Below are 20,291 nucleotides of genomic sequence, written 5' to 3'. Positions count from 1 at the left end.
AAGCGACTTCTAGCTGGGTATTTTTTTAACTGACTGCCCGATATGTCAGCCAACAAATTTCGCAGGGCTGATACAGCTCGCGCTTGATCATTGTTTGTATCAGGACAATGTGACGAGGGTTGCGTCGTTTTTGAGATAAATTATATATTTTTTTCATTGAGCTTAGAAAGCCTTATCCAGATTTTTAAGCGAAGATGACGATCGAATTGTGAACGCCCGAAATTTCAAAGTAACGCAGTGGTACCAACGTTATGATAAAGTGTGCCATGGCATGACAGCCACATTTTTTTCTTTCTAATGTTGGTGCTACTGAGCGATTTTGACATTTCGGACGTTCACAATTCGAACGCCATCTTCGCTTAAAAACCTGGATAAGGCTTTCTTGGCCCAGTGGATAAAAAATAATTTATCTGAAAAATGATTAATTCCTCGTCACAGTGTCCTGATGCAAACAATAAGGCTTTCTAGGCCCAGTGAAAAAAATATAATTTAACCCAAAAATGACGAACTTCTCGTCACAGTGTCCTGATGCAAACAATGATCGAGCTCGAGCTGTCACAGCCCTGCGAAGTATGTTGGCTGACATATCGGGCGGTCAGTCAAAAAAACCAGCTAGAAGTCGCCTGACAAAAAACTTTTGCTAGAAAGAGATAGGAAACCTGATGCAAACAATCGTCCAGCTGTAATGTAAACATACTTTGAATGTATTGGTAAATTTCTGACTAGAAAGCCTTATAGAGTTATCTAAACCCGCTCTCACGCACACTAGCACACCATTTGATTTGCTGGTCGGTATAAAATTTAACCTCACTTTTTTTCGTGTACGTACACGCAATACATGCGCACGTAGATAACGTACTCTATGATCTTCACGAATGAAACTTCGTTAAAACAGGGAATTTCATCCTTTTTCGTCATTTTGGTTATACCTGTTGCATTATAATATTTTTTTTTTTGTTTCACGGTAATACTTCTAAATAGACGTGTAGTTTTTGAATGTGCTGAATTATGATTCCAACTCCAGTCTTGTAAAACCATTTCAACGTGCAATTGTTCAGCCGCGGTCGCACTTTTGCCAACAACATAAAAATGATGTGACAGTTCTTTGTTTATGTTGTGAAAAATACGACTAAGATTAGAAATTTGAAGAAATTTTGCAATTTTTCAGTGGACATTTCGACTGAAATTAAATTATGAACATCTGGTAATTTGTGCGAGAGGATTGAAACCCCACAGCGATGAAGTACTCAACATCGCCGACGCCCTCGCGCAGCAACAGCTCCCTACTTGGGGGACCATCGCGGACCACCTCACCGTTGCCACCGCCGGCCAACTATCGGAACGACTGCATGTCGGCGACCAACAAAAGCTACAAATACCTCCGGCGGTTCGTCAAGTTCGACCAGATGGACTTTGAGTTTGCAATGTGGCAGATGCTGTACCTCTTTATTGCCCCCAAGAAGGTTTACCGGAACGTCAACTACCGTAAACGTAGGATTGGGATCTGGGGATTTTTTTTACGACGGAATTTTGAATTTAGTTTGCCTTATTTTTTTTTTTTTTTGTTTCTGTCATACGACTGCTGAGACCATAGTTGGTCCATCTCGCAATTAGTTTGCCTTACTTTCAGAAACGAAATCACAATTTGCCAGAGACGACCCAGCCTTTCTCGTGCTGCTCGTGGCTTGTTTGTGTGGTAGGTTCCTGAGCTTTCCTGAAATAAGACACTTTCCCAAGTTGCAATTCTTTTTAGTAACATCCATTGGATTCGCGTGGGTTCTCAGCCTGGGAATCGGCCAGAGCATTCTGTTTATGCTGTACGTCGTGTTTGTGGACTGCATCCTGTGCGGAATGGTGGTGGCCACGCTGCTTTGGTTCGTTACGAACCGGTATCTGCGGGACCGCAACTCGGACACCGACATCGAGTGGGGTTACGCGTTCGACGTGCACCTGAATGCGTTCTTCCCGCCACTGATTTTGCTGCATTTCATCCAGCTGTTCTTCTACCATCCCCTCATCAGTCACGATTGGTTCGTCTCGACGTTCATCGGGAACAGCATTTGGCTGGCGGCCCTGAGTTACTACATCTACATTACCTTCCTGGGTTACAACGTGGTGCCGAATTTGAAAAATACGCGAATCATTTTAGTCACGCTGCCGCTGCTGTTTGTGTTTTACATCGTGACGCTAATCATACATTGGAATTTAAGCGTATCTCTGATGTATTTCTATCACTATCGAGTACTGTAAGGGTAAAACAATGCGAAATAAAAATATTTATTGATGCACTGAGGAGTGAGCAATACTTATGTAAACTCAAACAAAATTTGCTTGAAAAAAAAATAGTATATTCCATTTCGAAAATCATTTTGCAATCATATTAATGTCATTGACCTTTGGAGAACTTAGCAAAACTTGATCGGGACCGGTTGGTTGAATGTTTTGCTCCGCATTTTTTCATCTTTCTTGGTACATAGATTTTTTGCTTGTGATGTGTTCCGATACGCGTTTTTCGAGGATCGCTAACAGATTCCGTGTTGCTGTCAAAATTGTGTAGAGGTGTGGTTTGTGCATCATGCGTGCTGCAGCGTGCATGAAATGAAATTTGTGGATTTATGTCAATTTCAATCGTTCTTATGTGTTTTTCATCGAGGAAAAAATCATTTTCCTTCGTGACCAAATGCGGCTTGACGTTGGAGTCAGGCTTTGACCTTTACCGGGTATGAAATGCATGAAAAATATGAAGAGTTCAAGGTGAAACAAATAGAACAACTGCTCAGAAATGCGATCGTTTTTTTTTTTTTGAAAGATTGTGAAATTTAGGAAGTATTTATTGTAAACATTAGCAAAAATTGGCCTAAGGATCGTTGCCATAGGGCTCAAGAGGCTAGTTTGAGCATGGGAATGTACCTATGGCATCAACATCTCACAAATTGTTTGCAGAATTGCATGATGCTACAAAAGAAATTCGAGCTCGTTTTATGTTGACCAAGATTTTGACTTTACAGAAGTTTGATTAGTGTCATCCTTTTTAACCCTTTGTTAAATTTCCAAGTTCGGTTTGATAAATAATTATTGCATTATAACAGAGCTCGACACGAGCTAAAACTTAATTTGGAAGAAAAACACTATTTTCATTTTTTTTTATTTTTTTTATGTTTTAGAGGACATAAAATGCCAACTTTTCAGAAATTTCCAGGTTGTGCTAAAAATCTTTGACCTTTTTTTTTTAATCAATTTTGTTTTTTTTTTCAAAAATTGAAATATTGGTCGCAAAAATTTTTCAACTTCACTTTTCGATGTAAAATCAAATTTGCAATCAAAAAGTACCTCAGTGAAATTTTCATAAAGTGCACCGTTTTCAAGTTAAAGCCATTTTTAAGTATTTTTTTTTTTGAAAATAGTCGCAGTTTTTCATTTTTAAAATTAGTGCACATGTTTACCCACCTTTGAAAAAATATTTTTGAAAAGCTGAGAAAATTCTCTATGTTTTGCTTTTTTGAACTTTGTTGATAAGACCCTTAGTTGCTGAGATATTCCGATGCAAGTGTTTAAAATCAGGAAAATTTATGTTTTCTAAATCTCACCCAAACAACCCGCCGTTTTCTAATGTCGACATCTCAGCAACTAATGATCCGTTTTACAATGTAAAAATATGAAACATTCGTGAAATTTTCCGATCTGTTTTCGAAAAAGTTACTTAAAAATGGTTTTAACTTGAAAACGGAGCACTTTATCAAAACTTCAGTAAAGTACTTTTTGATTGCAAATTTGATTTTACATCGAAAAATGAAGTTGAGAAATTTTTGCGACCGATATTTCGATTTTTTGAAAAAAAAGGGTATTGATTAAAAAATTCATAACTCGGTCACAGATTTTTAGAACAACCTGGAAATTCCTGAAAAGTTGGCATTTGATGTTCTCTAAAACATATAAAAAAAATTAAAAATAGTGTTTTTTGCAAGTTAAGTTTTAGTGACAAAAAGTTAAATAAAAAATCACCAAATTTTTTTTACCGTGTATTATTTTTTTTCAGTGTAGTCCATATCCATACCTACAACTTTGTCGAAGACACCAAATCGATCAAAAAATTCCTTCAAAAAATACAGATTTTTGAATCTCAAACATCATTTTTGTATGGAAAGCTGCCAAATTTGTATGGAAAATTATATGGACAAACTAATGATGCAAAATGGCTTCTTTGGGCATACCGAAGGCACCAATAAAGTTTCAGCCGGATTAAAAAATACAAAAACAGGGTGACCACTCAAATTCCATTTTCAATTTCCCGACTTTTTCCAGAATGCTCAAATAATAGGCATTTCTTATCTAAAGAATGATTTCAAACAAAAAACTTTCTATAAGAACAGTCAATATTAACCAGCGAAAAAAAAAATCACAATGATTTTTAAAAAAAATCACAATGATTTTTAAAAAAAATCCAATTATAGGATTTTTTGTAAATACAAAAACTAAACAATAAATAAAAAAACATTCAGAGTAGAAACACAAACAATTAGTCTTTGAAAAAATAATCGAAAGTTTAACAATACTTATAACTTCCATGTTATTTTTTAAATTGGCAAACGTATAGTTTTTGATACTTCGTTTCGACTGAAAATGACAAAAAGTTAAAGATAACTGAACTTAAAATAGCGTTCCTATTTTTTCAAAACTTCATCATCATTTTAAATCAAAGAATGATTGAAACATAATTGTTGTTATTATTCATTCAAAGGATTTAGAAAAATGTCAAGGAATTAATAAAATTTAATTTTAATTTTGTAATTTTTTACAATTACAATTATTAAATTTTCTAATCAATTTTAATTAATGTAGTGGTCAGTATTTAACTGTTTTATTTTTCAATGAAAATTAAGTTTGATATGATTTTATGTTTTCCCACTTATTTTAAGAAAAAATAATTGAAGAAACATTTTTTTTAAACAATTTTGCAATAACTAAAGATTTCTTGGATTATTTTTTTTGCAATTTTAATATTTTCTTTAAGTTTCCAAAACGTAAAAAAGTTTTTCAATTTTGGATTTTATTCGATATTTAGGTTTTCCGAAAACTGAAAATAAAGCTTTATCTATGGTAGGTAATTTAGCCATACTCACAAAAAAAAGTTCAATGAATGAATTTAGTTAAACCATTAAAAATATTCACCAAAAAAAAACCATTGCCAAACCCAAGTTGGAATCTGTTACCAAATATCCAATTATGTGACAAAATGAAATAGAATCATAATTCTAAGCTGGCCATTATGCTCTATTTTTATATTAGTTGTCCATTAACTTTACCTCTTGTTTGACGAACAAAAATTAAAGCGATCATTTGATTCATAAAAAATATTATGAAAATCTGTGTCAAAGACTCCAATATTCATTAAGATTTTGAATGCCTTTAACAGCCTTTCTATACTTAAATATATTGAAATAGTGAAAAGAACCTTAAATTTAAAGTAAGTTACTAAAGCAGAAATGAATGAATTCAATTTGAAAATTTTACAAAATATTTCAAAATTATTCAAGAGTTAAAAAATAATTTTCAATCATGTATGCTCAGAATTCCCGACTTTTCCCGACTTTTTGACAAAAAATCATAAATTCCCGACTTTTTCCCGATTTTTAACGGATTTTGGCGAATTCCCGACTTTCCCGATTTCCCGACTTGAGTGGCCACCCTGCAAAAAATAAAATTCAAAAAAAAAAAGACCGATTTCGTAGAGAATTGCTCATTTAGCCCGTACCATTTTATTAGCTAGAGGTTAAATTTTATTTCACGAGTCTTTTTTTGCCTTCTTCACCTTACTGAGGAAAGGCTATGAAATCACTCGAAAAATTAACTTCTTAATTCGACCTCGTAGACCCACCTCCACGTATACCTATCGACTCAGAATTAGGTTCTGAGCAAATGTCTGTGTTGATGTGTGTAGGTGGTTGGACAAAAAAATGTCACTCGATTATCTCCTGATTGACTTCACGGATTTTGATCGTTTTGGTCTCATTCGATCCGTCTTGAGGTCCCATAAGTCTCTGTTTAAAATCCGCAAGTTTAGTAAATTAATGCTAAAAAAAAAACATTTTGAGGAAAAAAAAACCCGTCATGTTGTACATTTTTAGAAAGGTATTCAAAAGACCTTTCCAACGAGCTCAAAACATCGAAAACATCTGATAACCCTATCAAAAGTTATCAGAACTTAAGTGTTAATTAAACACTTTTTGGATATCCGAATTGATAATGCGATCCAAAACTATGTTATTGTGAGGAAGGCATCAACCACCCTACGGTGGATAAGTAACGTTTTTTTTGTTATTATTTGGGTATTTTGATAATATAAAATTTTCATCCCATAATATATTCATCCCATAATATATAACATGGAATTATGTTGATTTTTTACACTTCTTTGCACGATCCAAAAAAAAAATCAAAGGCTAAACTTTACAAGTTTTATCGAAAACTTGAAAAGTTTGATAATGATGATTTTTATAGTTGAACTATGTTTCTGTTTGTGTTACATTCTATCTCGGATACGTTTTTTCAAAGACGTAAGAGCCATTGGTAAACGAAGCCCTTTTTGAATCGGGGTTCGACCTACTTACCAAAAACCTTTGAGTGCCCTTAACTAAAAATAAATAAATTTGAAAAAACGAAAATTAGTGTCGGAGATTACGGTGGATCTTACGGCATTTTGAAACCTTACCCGAGATAACTAAGTGGAAGTGGTCGAATTGGAAAGAAACAAGTAAGAATCTTTAACTTGACGTACATAAGAAAAAATTCTCCAATAATTGAAATAAAACAAAACTGTTAGAGGAGCATATTTTTATTTGTTATTCTTTAAAATTTATTAGAATTCATCAGGTCAAATATAATTCTGACGGCGCAATTCCACTGCGCGCGCGCGCTCGCACTCTTCTCACACAAGCAATTGCCAATCTTCCTTTCTCTTTACAGTTACTTTCTCATATAGGGACTAATCCTTGCTGCTGCTGCTTCTTCCTCTACATACTAATTCAAATTACAAAATGTGTGTGTATTTATTTCTAGTGTGTTCTGTCTGTGTGATAGCAAGCAAAAAACCTACGCGACGACACCCCATTTGCCTCCCTCGCTTGCGAGTAGAGCAGAGTCTCGCGGGTGCCGTGAATTCTCTTAAAACAGAAAAAAAAGAAAGAGTCGTGTTTGTAGAAAATAACTATTTTGCCTTTGCATCCAGATGCAGCGCCAACAACTTTCGCAAAACCTCTAGCATAACGGTTGGGGCATTTTCAACTGCCCTTTTTTATTTTATTTGCTTTAAACGATTTCTTCTTCATTGCACTTGTGATTCTTTCTTGTGTGTTTTGTTATATTTTAATTCATTGTTCCTTTTCAAGACTCATGAACAGTCGCACTCTTCGCTTGCTGTGGCCGCTTGGGTGAATTTAAAATTCTGTGTTTTTTTTCTTCTGTCTGTCTGTCTGTCTGGGTGCGTGTCTTCGAGACTGCAATTTTTAAATGGCATTGATCGTACTTTCAACTTGTTTTAAGAGGAAAGTTCAAGAATCAATTTGCTCACATCAGTGTGGTCTCTGTTAAGGTACCGTGTTTTCCTTTAACAATAACTAGTTAGTCTGAAACATTCAACTTTTTTTAGTGTTTTTATTTTGTATTTTCTGTGGCGATTTTGCGCCGTTGAATACTTAATAAATTATTAGCACGTCTACTCTTTGTTTGTTTACAGTTATATTCTTTTTTTCTGTGAATTTCCTTCATTTGTTCTATCCGCTATGTACGTGTTTTTGTTGCTGTTTTGTTTTTATTTTACTTTTTTTTGTATAAAGTGAGTGTTTGTTGTTGTTTTATTTTCATGTCAGAGGTAGTATAATTTGTCGGTTGTTTTTTATTTGTTTAAATCTTAATTTAGACTGCTCTTTACTGCGTTGATTTTTTTGTATGTCTTTGAGTTATTGTTCAGAGAGTTTTTCAGTGTTGCACATTTCTAAACGAGTTAACACTTGCCTTTTGTTTTTGTTTCTTTAACCTTTATTCATAGTCAGCGTACTTTTATAGTTTCATTTTGTATAAATAATTTTAGTCATAGTTTAGGTATTTGCCAAGTATACATGTTTTCCTTAATTAAAACATTATGCACTAACAAATCACAAAATAAAAACACTTTTTTCAAACCTCTAACACTCACACACAAGCACTCATTCACCCTTTCTCTCTGATAGCAGACAACACATTTTCTCTGAATTACTCGAATCATTTAAGTGTGAGTGATGCATCCTCCTCGACGCTTACTCGACGGCTCGCGGCCCATCGATCGGCATCTGGTGCAGAACCTCGTCCAGCAGCTGCAGCGCACGGTGCAGATGTACCTCTACCCAGCACGGCGTCTCCTTGATGGACTGCCGCGGATAATCCGGACCCCATCCCTTGACAAAGGACAGCCGCAGAATGCACAGTCTTCGCAGGTCGTCCACACCGATGCCGGCCGCCGCTGAAATACCTAAAAATTTAATGATTAGTCCACCTCCTACTTGAGCCACGCTCCAGTTCACATACTTCTGGGCGCACCGACGGCCAATCCGGAAACGCCGGCCACGGCAGCCGCTTGCATTTGGGCTGCCTTCTGGGCGCTGGTGGCCAACGATTGCATCTGCAGGTGACACTGGCGGAGATCGAATACCTACAAGATAAATCAACCGTTATCAAACATCTCTCCAAGTGTCGAAAGTCAACCACCAAGAGAAGTACCTTTATGCAGGCGGCGGGATAGATTTTGTGGACGGCGTCGCCGGGCGTGCGGCCCGCCTCCCGGTCCAGATAGTAGCTCTGCACGAATACTGAGTGATCGCTGAGGCACCGCAGCCAGACGTCGCCCTCGCCGCGCAGGTCCAGCTGAACACCTTTGCCGATGTGTAATCTGTGGGAAGAAGCAAATTGAGGTTGAATGATTTGAAAAACTACTTTTTGCGCAAAAGTTTTGTTGAGATGAAAGTCTGTATTGGTACATTTCGCTAGAAAGTTCAAAAATTTGGAATAAAAAGTAGGCCTACTTTTAATGCCACAGTACTTTTTCGTTTGAAAGCTACTGTTACAGTAAAAGTCTCTAGTTTTGAATGGAAAGTAATCCTTTTTATTAAGAGTAATTTACGTTTCAGTAAAAAAATGCTTTTTTAAGTTCCCAATAAAACTTAAATTTTTATTTGTCTTTCTATCATGACATATCTATCATGATCGCGTGCACCAACTTGTCTACGATCTGATAGCAGCCTGTTTTTAGGACCGAGGATCGGTTTAAAATCAAATATATAATAATTATAAAAAAACGTTACTTAATCCACCTTTTGGTGGTTGGCGCCTTCCTCACATTTAAAGTGTGCTATCCAAAATGCAAAAAGTACGTAAATAACACTTAAGTGCTTATAACTTCTGATAGAGTTGTCAGATCTTCAATGTTTTAGACGCATTGGAAAGCTCTTTTGAATACCTACAAAGAATAGGTCGCATCAGTCACTATTCTACACTCAGCCAGGACGGTCGCATTTTGCGCCCGTGTCTTGTTCGCATTCTTTTGTGAGACGGTTTCGGCCCAAGGTCGTTCGTTTTAAAGTGTCTTAACGCAGGGGTGCCCAAAGTATGGCCCACGGGCCAAACGTGGCCCGCGAGGTGATATTTTGTGGCCCGCGGCCCATTTTGAATGATCATGTAAAATAGCCCGATGACCACTTGTAAAATGATTTTATACTTTTTAAAAATTAAGGTTTATTTTAAGCTTTTTTATGCTAATCTTTTTTTATTTTTTGTTAATAAAAAATATCTTATGATTTATCAATATTTTGATCCTCACTATAGGATTATAATTATATTATTTAGGGAATAATTTGTAATTAAAACAATTTCACACGTTTCAATGTGAGTGAAACTAGTAAATATCATCAAAACTTTTATCAAACATTTTTAGAAATATCAAAAAAAAACGTTCAAGTTTGTCTTAGGTAGAATTCTGTAATAGTTGCAAAAAAAAAGTTTTCTTTATTAATTTGCAAGTCATAATGACCCTTTAATGAACTGACCCTCAAACTTACATTGTTCTTCCTATGGGATTCGAACTCATTATAGTTAGATAACGAATCTGATTGACTATCAACTGACTCAGGCAGACAAAATGTGGAAATCTGAGAATCAAGTTTGCAGCAAATATTTTACAAAGCTTTCGTCGATCAACCCACCCCTCCACCATTATTAAAAAAATTGGCTCGAAAGCCGGGAGCAAAAATATATTTTCAAAAAACTTAAAAAAATGAAATTTAAGTGCATTTAGCTGAAATTTATTAAATATGCATTCCTTTGCATTTAAAATCATTTGAGCATGTTTGAGTTTATTAAAAATAATTTGAATTTTAGTCAATTTTCGATGTAATAAATAAATGTTGTTTCGCTTTTTTTTTTTGAAAATAATGATTGCAGGTTAACTATACGGAAGCTTAAATCATTTTCTAAAAATTTGTTTTTTCATTGAAATGTTGAAATTCTGGATCTCAACGATTTTCCATTAGCCACACTTAACTTATAGATGAATTGTTCAACATGTAATGTCACCACCATTTTCGAAATATAAAAACAAAACTAATTTTTTTTTGAAAACACAAGTACAATCAGCTAAAAACTTTTTTTTTTCAAATACCAGAAACAACAAAATCAACAATACCGATAGAAACCAGTTATTTTGTGGTTTCTATTATTTTGAATACACTTTTTTTTTTAAATAACAGAAATGTAATCTTTTACATTAAAATAACGTAATTTTTTTTTTACAACCTTTTTTGTAAATTTGGCCCGCAAGCTCATTTGAGCTTTAAATTTGGCCCGGCCTCCAAAAACTTTGAGCACCCCTGCCTTAACGCCAATCGAAATGAAAACATTTCGCCAGAATTCCCTGGTTTTTGACTTCAATGTCATGCCAGTGGTACCTGAATTGGGGACAATCCAAATCTTCCTGCAGCAGCAGACTAAGCTGGACCTGTCGTCGGTACGTAACCTGCAAATGAACGTGTCGAGGAACCAGGTCATCATCGAGACAACAACGCCGGATCAAGCATTTGCTATCGCCACACCCAACTGGCAGTCGCATGATTGTGATGCATGGCGGCATGAAAGTATATCAGAATCTGCATGAAATCTGTCCTCATGCATTTTTTGCGATATAGGAGTATGACATTTTTGCCCGTTACCGACAATTATCGACATTACCGACGGCTTTTTGGTTGTATTTCACAAAAACACTTAGCAGAACGAGGATTGAACCACCAACTTCTTGTTTATTGATCCGACACGCTACCACCGCGCCATGGACGCTTGATGAAAAGTGAGTGAAAGAGCACCAACATATGCTTCTCTTTGGAGTGTTGCTCGGGGACGGGCCAGCTTTATATGTGTTGGTGAGAACTGCAGATCGCTGAAATTTTTACACGCGGGCAAAAATGATCTACGGGCTTGCTGCAAAAAATGTTATAAAATATGACATTTTCTGCAGCAAATCCAATGTTGCAGATTTTGAGATATATTTTTCCTTTGGGTGGCTTATAACTTTTGATAGATTTGTCAGATCTTCAATGTCTTGGACGCGTTGCAAAGGTCTTTTAAATACCTTTCTAAAAATGTATAGCATGACGGGTTTTCTTACAAAAACCACCCTTTTTACAATCTTCCGGACTTTTGTTAAACTCGTTTTTTAGCATAACTTTTGAAGTACTTAACTTAACTTTATCATTTTTAATAGCGACTTATGGGACCCCAAGACGGATCGAATGACGCCAAAACGGACAAAATCTGTTCAGCCAATGTCGAGATAATCGAGTGACAATTTTTTGATCAACATCCCACCACACACACAGACATTTGCTCAGAATTTGATAGGTATACATGAAGGTGGGTCTAGGAGGTCTAATTGAGAAGTTCATTTTTCGAGTGATTTTATAGCCTTTCCTCAGTAAAGCGAGGAAGGCAAAACACACAATCCATACTTGGAGATCATGTAACTGATTAGGATTACTTGGTCCAAGCGGTACTTGCAGGCAGATGTATTCGGAGAAAATGCCCCACATCTCAGCCGAACTGTAGAGTACCTCCCCGGCTTCCTCTTCCGTGGCTCGTCCGTCTCGGGAGCCACCTTGGCTGCTTCCTGCGGGTCGAGGGCGATCCTTCGATTATCCATCCGGAACTGCTAGCCTCTGCTTCTCCGCCTTCCTTGCCGGCGGTTTTGGTTTCTACGTCTGCTGGCGCCTCCGGATGAAGTCCGCACGCTTGGGACAGCTTCGGTCCGTGGCTTCGTGCAATCCGTTGCAGTTGGCACACCGCTTCGGCTCGGCTTCTTGGACTTTGCACTCGTCCGTCTTGTGGGGACCCCCACAGTTGTTACACCTGCCTTTCAGGTGACAGTTCCTGGTTCCATGACCCAGCTGCAAGCAGTTCTTGCACTGCGTCACGTTCGGCCGCTTGTTCCGGTAGGCCTCCCACCGGATGATAGTGCTTGCCACAACCTTCATTTCAGAGAGCTTCTTCCGATTGGTGTATCCCTTGGGGAAGACCACAATGTACGGAGTTTCGTCCACGGTGGACTTTTCCTTCCACTTGATGAAATGCACCTCCAGCGCGTCCAGCTTGAGATCCCTTTTCAGCAGGTACTTGACCTCGTCCGGTTTAGTTCATCATAAAACCACGAAGAACTACCCGATAAGCTGTTCGTGGGTGTAGAATTCCACTTTCTTCCTCTTGTCCTGCTCCTGCAACTTGTCAAAATCTTTGACAGAGAAGCAGGTCACCTTGGTTCCAAATCGGGTTGAAACCAAATTTACAGCTTTCCACTATTGCCACGAGCTTGTAAAAATCCGTGGTGTTCTTCACCACCAAAGGGGGTTGCTTTTGTTTACCTGCCGGGTGGTGGAACCGCCAGGGCGTCTCCTCCTCCTGCTGGGCTGGCATTGTTGTTGTTTTCGTTTTCCGCTAGCGGGCTGAACTTGTCGTTATTGAGCACATTCTGCTCCACTTTGCTTCTCCGACGACAGCTCCGGTGATCTCAGGGGTCTTTTTCCGCTTCCGATTTTCGGGGATGAGTTGGAAATCATCCGTCTCGGAGGTCTCTTCCACCTCCATCCGTCAAAAAACTCGAGGCAAGCAACGTTGCCTTTAGCGCGCGCGTCACAACACGTCTACTCTCTCAAAGCTGTTTGTTGGGATCTTGTTGTTAGCCATCGTACTACCTCGTTTTGAGCGCTATTATCACGGGCTTCTGGATACCCTCCTCCTCATCGTTCGCTTTCTGATAAAGTTTAGTACACAACAGCTGAACTTAGCATTATCCGTCGGGTCTCCGGCTGCAGGCAGGTGCCAAGATGGCCGTATCTATAGTTTTCACGCCAGCATTTTATGAGTGGAACACTTCATGGTGCCGTTTCGGATTGGTTCGGCTGCCGGAACATTTAATTGCTGAGCTCCTGATTGATAACCGGTCACCGGAAATGCCGCGCTTCACGCTCCTGACATGTTCGTTACCTTAATTGCCCCAGCACCCAGGTACCCAAAACAACATGCCTCTGTTATGCCGAGCAGCATGAAAATACCGGTTATTGCGTGTCTATAATACCTCATGACGTGATGTGTATGGCATACACTCCTGATTGAAAAACGGTGGCCATAGAAAGCGTTTCCCTAGTTCTAGGCCCGAATGGAATGGCCATTGTCTTTTGCAAGCAGAACATAACCAAACTTTTTGGCACCCTCAGCAAACGTCAAATCAATACAAATTGCAGCCGGATCTTTTTCCGGATCCCTCCCGAAAAGGTTCGGCAGCAATTTTGTATGGTTTGACGTTTGCAGAGTGTACCAAAAAAAAGCAAACAAATCACTTCGTGCATCGGCCAATGTTGGACCTCACCTCAATGTAGGTCAAGACTGAAGTTGCCAGATGTCCAGATGTTCAGCTTTTTGTCGAGGATTACTCCTTAGTATTTGACCTCTGTACCGAAAGTCAGGTGGGTTCCTTTTAACCCGGGCATGGTCTTCGGGTCTATATGACCCAAGAGCATGATAAAAGTTATCGTAACTTTTGACCTTTGGCACTTACAGAGCTGAAATTTTATGACTTTGTGCATCTTATCAAGACACACATTTGAGCCAAAAATGGACTTCCGGTGGCCACCGGAAGTGCCCCCCAGAAAAAAAGTCACACTTATGGTACTCGGGTCTATATGACCCAGAAATGTTTTTGGCTGCCAAAATTCGGAACCTTGACCGATTTTGGATGTCTTGGCCGCAAATGAAAGGTTAGAATGTCTACTTTGCGATTCCGATTGGCAGAACCGGTTTTGGGCACTGTGGCCACCGGGAACCTGCTACAACCGAAAAAAGTGCTTTTTGAGGCCCCGACTTTGAGGACCTGTATCTCCGGAACGATAACACATAGCGGGTTGCTTCCAGTTGCATTTGACGGGTAATAACCTCAACTTTAACCTCCCGTAGAGATGATTTGTCAAAAGTGGACACCGGTTCCGTTAACCCGGAACATCCGAAAAACATGATTTTTTAAGCTTTTGTTATAATATCAACACATTAGTCAATTTTTTCAACCGGATTTTTTGTAAATCTTCACAAACGCACACTACATACTACCTCTGACTGTTTGGGATCGTTCCGGCCAACTGTGGCCAATCCGGAACCAGTTCCAGGGTACCACCAAAACGGTTCCAATAATGGTATCGCTAGAAACCCGTCATGTTGCATATCAAACTTCATGAAATTGAAAATTATGACCATCTGAAGTCATTCCGATATCCTCTGACTCACCCTGGTCACTCCGGAACCGGTTACCGGTGGCCACTGGGGGACACTTCCGGAGTATGCAGGGAAACATATCATGCGACATATCAAACTTCATGAAATTGAAAATTATGACCATCTGAGGTCATGCCGATATCCTCTGACCCAACCTGGTCACTCCGGAACCGGTTACCGGTGGCCACTGGGGAACACTGTCGGAGTATGCAAAGAACCCTACCATGCGACGTATCAAACTTCATGAAATAGAAAATTATGACCATCTAAGGACATGCCAATATCCTATGACCCAACCTGGTCACGCTGGAACCGGTTACCGGTGGACACGGGGGGACACTTCCGGAGTATGCAGGAAAGCATATCATGTGACATATCAAACTTCACGAAATTGAAAACTATGACCATCTGAGGTCATGCCAATATCCTCTGCTCCAACCTGGTCACTCCAGAACCGGTTACCGGTGGCCACTGGGGGACAATTCCGGAGTATGCAAGGAAGCATATCATGCGACATATCAAACGTCATGAAATAGAAAATTATGACTATCTAAGGTCATGCCAATATCCTATGACCCAACCTGGTCACGCCGGAACCGGTTACCGGTGGCCACTGGGGAACACTGTCGGAGTATGCAAAGAACCCTACCATGCGACGTATCAAACTTCATGAAATAGAAAATTATGACCATCTAAGGACATGCCAATATCCTATGACCCAACCTGGTCACGCTGAAACCGGTTACCGGTGGACACGGGGGGACACTTCCGGAGTATGCAGGAAAGCATATCATGCGACATATCAAACTTCACGAAATTGAAAACTATGACCATCTGAGGTCATGCCAATATCCTCTGACCCAACCTGGTCACTCCGGAACCGATTACCGGTGGCCACTGGGGGACACTTCCGTACTTCCCTACTATGCGACGTATCAAACGTCATGAAATAGAAAATTATGACTATCTAAGGTCATGCCAATATCTTCTGACCCAACCTGGTCACTCCGGAACCAGTTACCGGTGGACACGGGGGGACACTTACGGAGTATGCAAGGAAGCATATCATGCGACATATCAAACTTCATGAAATAGAAAATTATGACCATTTAAGGTCATGCCAATATCCTCTGACCCAACCTGGTCACGCCGGAACCGGAGGCCACTGGGGGACATTTCCGGAGTATGCAGAGAAGCATATCATGCGACGTATCAAACTTCATGAATTTGAAAATTATAACCATCTAAGGCGGTGGTCACCAAAATACGGCCTGCGGGCCATATGTGGCTAACCGAGGTCTTCTGTACGGCCTTCGGGATGGTTTTGAAATTATTTTGGAATCCGGCCCACTTTGCGTTCTCATATGAAGTTCGGTAAAGAAATCATGAACTTTTTTTTTTCTTTAAAAAGAAAAAATATGTTTTTTTTTACGAAATAACCATAATTGATTTCTGATTTCTACAATATTTATAAGGCCATGGGAAGTATTAAACTAGTGGTGCCTTATTTTCCTGTAGAATTTATAAAGCGATTAAATTTCTAAATTTGGAAATTATGAATATGAAACATTCATTCCTTTAAAAATATAAAATTATGAATGTGATAGTGTGACAAAAACTTTGTATTATCTGGGAATCACGTTGCCAAAAATACTAAGAATAAATAAATATCCAACAGTTCTAAACATCAGATCACTTTCTGACTAAAACTTGTTAGAAATATTGAATAAGGAAATTATAAAATATGAATTCCGAGCTAATATTTTTTGGTTCAATTTTGTTATCCTAAAAATCGACAGAACATAAAAATTCCATTTGATTATATTTTTGATCTTTTTTTTGTGCCCTAATCTTTGATTCAAAATGAAACGAGAAGATTGTACTTCGTACGAAAAGATCTTAAAAAATTTCAAAATCATTGAAAAAACATTTTTTTATCTTGTTCAATAATACAAATTTTTCGAACCAAAATAAACTATTAAATTTCAATAAATATGATTTTTTCCTATAACATACGGATAATTCAAAACTTATTACTGTTTCTTCAAAATTCACTCAAAAAATCATTGAAAAAATGTTCAAAACATTCAAAGCTTAAATAGAACAATCAAACCAAATGTGTTTGCAAAACCAAGAAAATAATTATAAACAAAAAAAAAGTTAATATAAATATACAACATTTATATTTTAAAACATGAAATATGATGAGAAAAATTGATGAAGAATGTTGATTTTTTTTCAATTGATTATGTATAATTGGTGACAATTTCTAAGTTGTCAAAAATTTAGTTGTTTGTCAAAATTTCAATTTCAAACTATTCTACTCTACAACTTATTTTTTATTTATATTTTACATGTTGCCCACGACTCTGGGGAAAATTTACAAATAAACCCGCGATGATCAGCTGGCTGAGGACCACTGATCTAAGGTCATGCCGATATCCTCTGACCCAACCTGGTCACTTCGTAACCGGTTACCGGTGCCAGTGGGGGACACTTCCGGAGAATTCAAGGAAACATATCACGCGACGTATCAAACATCATGAAATTAAAAATTATCATCATCTAAGGTCATGGTATCCTATGACCCAACTTGGTCACTCCGGAACCGGATACGGGTTGCCACTGGGGGACACTTCCGGAGGGTCTGTATGTTAGGTAATTTTGGAAGGTTCAACTAAATTTATCTACTACAGAAAATTAAAACCACCATCAATTAAATGGTTCCGGAATGGTAATCGGGCTCGGTTGTGTAGCTGCTAGTGTGATTGCGTCCACATTTCTTGTGACGAGTAATGTGTCATCACGCCTTCTATCGGATGGGGAAGTAGAACGTCGGTTCCAGCCTCAGTTGTTGTACGGTCATTTGATCATTCCAGTTTTCTCCCTGCTATAATTACACTCCAAACCAAGCCTGCTCCGGTGGAGTCACTGGCGGCGGTTGGACTCCCAATCCAAAGGTCGAACTTCAAACTTGGTTCTTTGCATGTTTCACAAATTTCCTCCATTCCCAACCCATTTTCGGTTCCAAATTAATCAGGATGGGCCGGAGGACATCGCCACCAGAAATTGTCTCCCAGTGGCCAGGTTGGATTAAAAAACGTGGGCAAGACCTTTGGTGGTCATAATTTGCAATTTCATGAGGTTTGATATGTCTCATGATATGCTTCCTTGCATACTCCGGAATTGTCCCCCAGTGGCCACCGGTAACTGGTTCCGGCGTGACCAGGGTGAGTCAGAGGATATTGGCATGACCTCAGATGGTCATAATTTTCAATTTCATGAAGTTTGATATGTCGCATGATATGCTTTCCTGCATACTCCGGAAGTGTCCCCCAGTGGCCACCGGTAACCGGTTCCGGCGTGACCAGGTTGGGTCATAGGATATTGGCATGACCTTAGATGGTCATAATTTTATATTTCATGAAGTTTGATATGTCGCATGATATGCTTCCTTGCATACTCCGTAAGTGTCCCCCCGTGTCCACCGGAAACCGATTTCGGCGTGACCAGGTTGGGTCATAGGATATTGGCATTACCTTGGATGGTCATAATTTTATATTTCATGAAGTTTGATACGTCGCATGGTAGGGTTCTTTGCATACTCCGGCAGTGTTTCCCAGTAACCACCGGTAACCGGTTCCGGAGTGACCAGGTTGGGTCAGAGGATATCGGCATGACCTCAGATGGTCATAATTTTCAATTTCATGAAGTTTGATATGTCGCATGATATGCTTCCCTGCATACTCCGGAAGTGTCCCCCAGTGGCCACCGGTAACCGGTTCCGGCGTGACCAGGGTGAGTCAGAGGATATCGGAATGACCTCAGATGGTCATAATTTTCTATTTCATGAAGTTTGATATGTCGCATGGTATGCTTCCCTGCATACTCCGGCAGTGTCCCCCAGTGGCCTCCGGTAACCGGTTCCAGCGTGACCAGGTTGGGTCATAGGATATTGGCATGACCTTAGATGATCATAATTTTCAATTTCATGAAGTTTGATACGTCGCATGGTAGGGTTCTTTGCATACTCCGGCAGTGTTCCCCAGTGGCCACCGGTAACCGGTTCTGGAGTGACCAGGTTGGGTCAGAGGATATCGGCATGACCTCAGATGGTCATAATTTTCAATTTCATGAAGTTTGATATGTCGCATGATATGCTTTCCTGCATACTCCGGAAGTGTCCCCCAGTGGCCATCGGTAACCGGTTCCGGAGTGACCAGGGTGAGTCAGAGGATATCGGAATGACTTCAGATGGTCGTAATTTTCAATTTCATGACGTTTGATATGTCGCATGATATGCTTTCCTGCATACTCCGGAAGTGTCCCCCAGTGGCCATCGGTAACTGGTTCCGGAGTGACCAGGTTGGGTCAGAGGATATCGGCATGACCTCAGATGGTCATAATTTTCAATTTCATGAAGTTTGATATGCACCATGACGGGTTTCTAGCGATACCATTATTGGAACCGTTTTGGTGGTACCCTGGAACTGGTTCCGGATTGGCCACAGTTGGCCGGAACGATCCCAAACAGTCAGAGGTAGTATGTAGTGTGCGTATGTGAAGATTTACAAAAAATTCGGTTGAAAAAATTGACTAATGTGTTGATTTTATAACAAAAGCTTAAAAAATCATGTTTTTCGGATGTTCCGGGTTAACGGAACCGGTGTCCACTTTTGACAAATCATCTCTACGGGAGCTTAAAGTTGAGGTTATTACCCGTCAAATGCAACTGGAAGCAACCCGCTATGTGTTATCGTTCCGAAGATACAGGTCCTCAAAGTCGGGGCATCAAAAAGCACTTTTTTCGGTTGTAGCAGGTTCCCGGTGGCCACAGTGCCCAAAACCGGTTCTGCCAGTCGGAATCGCAAAGTAGACATTCTAACCTTTCATTTGCGGCCAAGACATCCAAAATCGGTCAAGATTCCGAATTTTGGCAACCAAATACATTTCTGGGTCATATAGACCCGAGTACCATAAGTGTATGTACGAAACGAAGACCATGGCCAGGTTAAGGTATGAAACCTGTTTTCTCCTCTTGGTATCACGGTTTTGTTGGGGTTTATTGTCAGCCCTTCTTGTTCACCCCGTTCTTGCCCCGCCCGTGTGGATCAATCGGACCGCGCACTGGACTCACAATCCAGAGGTCGCCGGTTCGAATCCCGCGGCGGGCGCTCTAAAATTCATTGTGTAAATATGGGTATTCGGCGCCGTCGCTCCGTGCCGTACTCAAACACTTAGGAGCCCAGGGCGGCGAAGTCCTTATAGATAAAAGGAAGACACTAGTGGTTGGTACTAGCAATGGTGGCCGACAGCTATAAAGTCAACTTCGTTCTTGTTCACACCACAACATGGTACAGTTCAGAGCTGACTGCATACAATGACTTCATAGCCAAGTAGTGTGAGTTTCGTGGGGCCACTTCTGCCGGCCTTATGTATGAGGGATGATCAACTCAGCCATT

General features: G+C 39.4%; 2 protein-coding genes across 5 annotated transcripts in view; one reads left to right on the top strand and one right to left on the bottom strand.

Moving 5' to 3' along the window:
- The first annotated feature begins 1,080 nt into the window (after window positions 1-1,080).
- On the top strand, window positions 1,081-2,326 carry LOC6033837 (protein unc-50 homolog). The gene is made up of 3 exons (XM_001844178.2): window positions 1,081-1,491; window positions 1,631-1,696; window positions 1,754-2,326. Exons 1-3 carry the CDS (start codon window positions 1,239-1,241, stop codon window positions 2,248-2,250), a joined length of 816 nt encoding a protein of 271 aa, XP_001844230.1. The 5' UTR covers window positions 1,081-1,238; the 3' UTR covers window positions 2,251-2,326.
- A 4,490-nt stretch (window positions 2,327-6,816) lies between these two features.
- The window catches only part of LOC6033839 (mothers against decapentaplegic homolog 4), a 28,620-nt gene continuing 15,145 nt past the window's right edge, over window positions 6,817-20,291 (bottom strand). For all 4 annotated transcript variants that reach the window (XM_038261630.1, XM_038261629.1, XM_038261628.1 and 1 more), the window contains 3 exons: window positions 8,752-8,920; window positions 8,560-8,683; window positions 6,817-8,503 (listed from right to left, as the gene is read on the bottom strand). In XM_038261630.1, the coding sequence (XP_038117558.1) occupies window positions 8,292-8,503; window positions 8,560-8,683; window positions 8,752-8,920 (505 nt within the window). In that variant the 3' untranslated portion in view covers window positions 6,817-8,291. The remainder of the gene's footprint in view (window positions 8,504-8,559; window positions 8,684-8,751; window positions 8,921-20,291) is intronic.

Source organism: Culex quinquefasciatus, chromosome 3 (assembly GCF_015732765.1).
Source record: "Culex quinquefasciatus strain JHB chromosome 3, VPISU_Cqui_1.0_pri_paternal, whole genome shotgun sequence".
Lineage (NCBI taxonomy): Eukaryota > Metazoa > Arthropoda > Insecta > Diptera > Culicidae > Culex > Culex quinquefasciatus.
The sequence above is the reverse complement of the archived record's forward strand: the minus strand, read 5'-3'. Positions and strand labels throughout refer to the sequence as shown.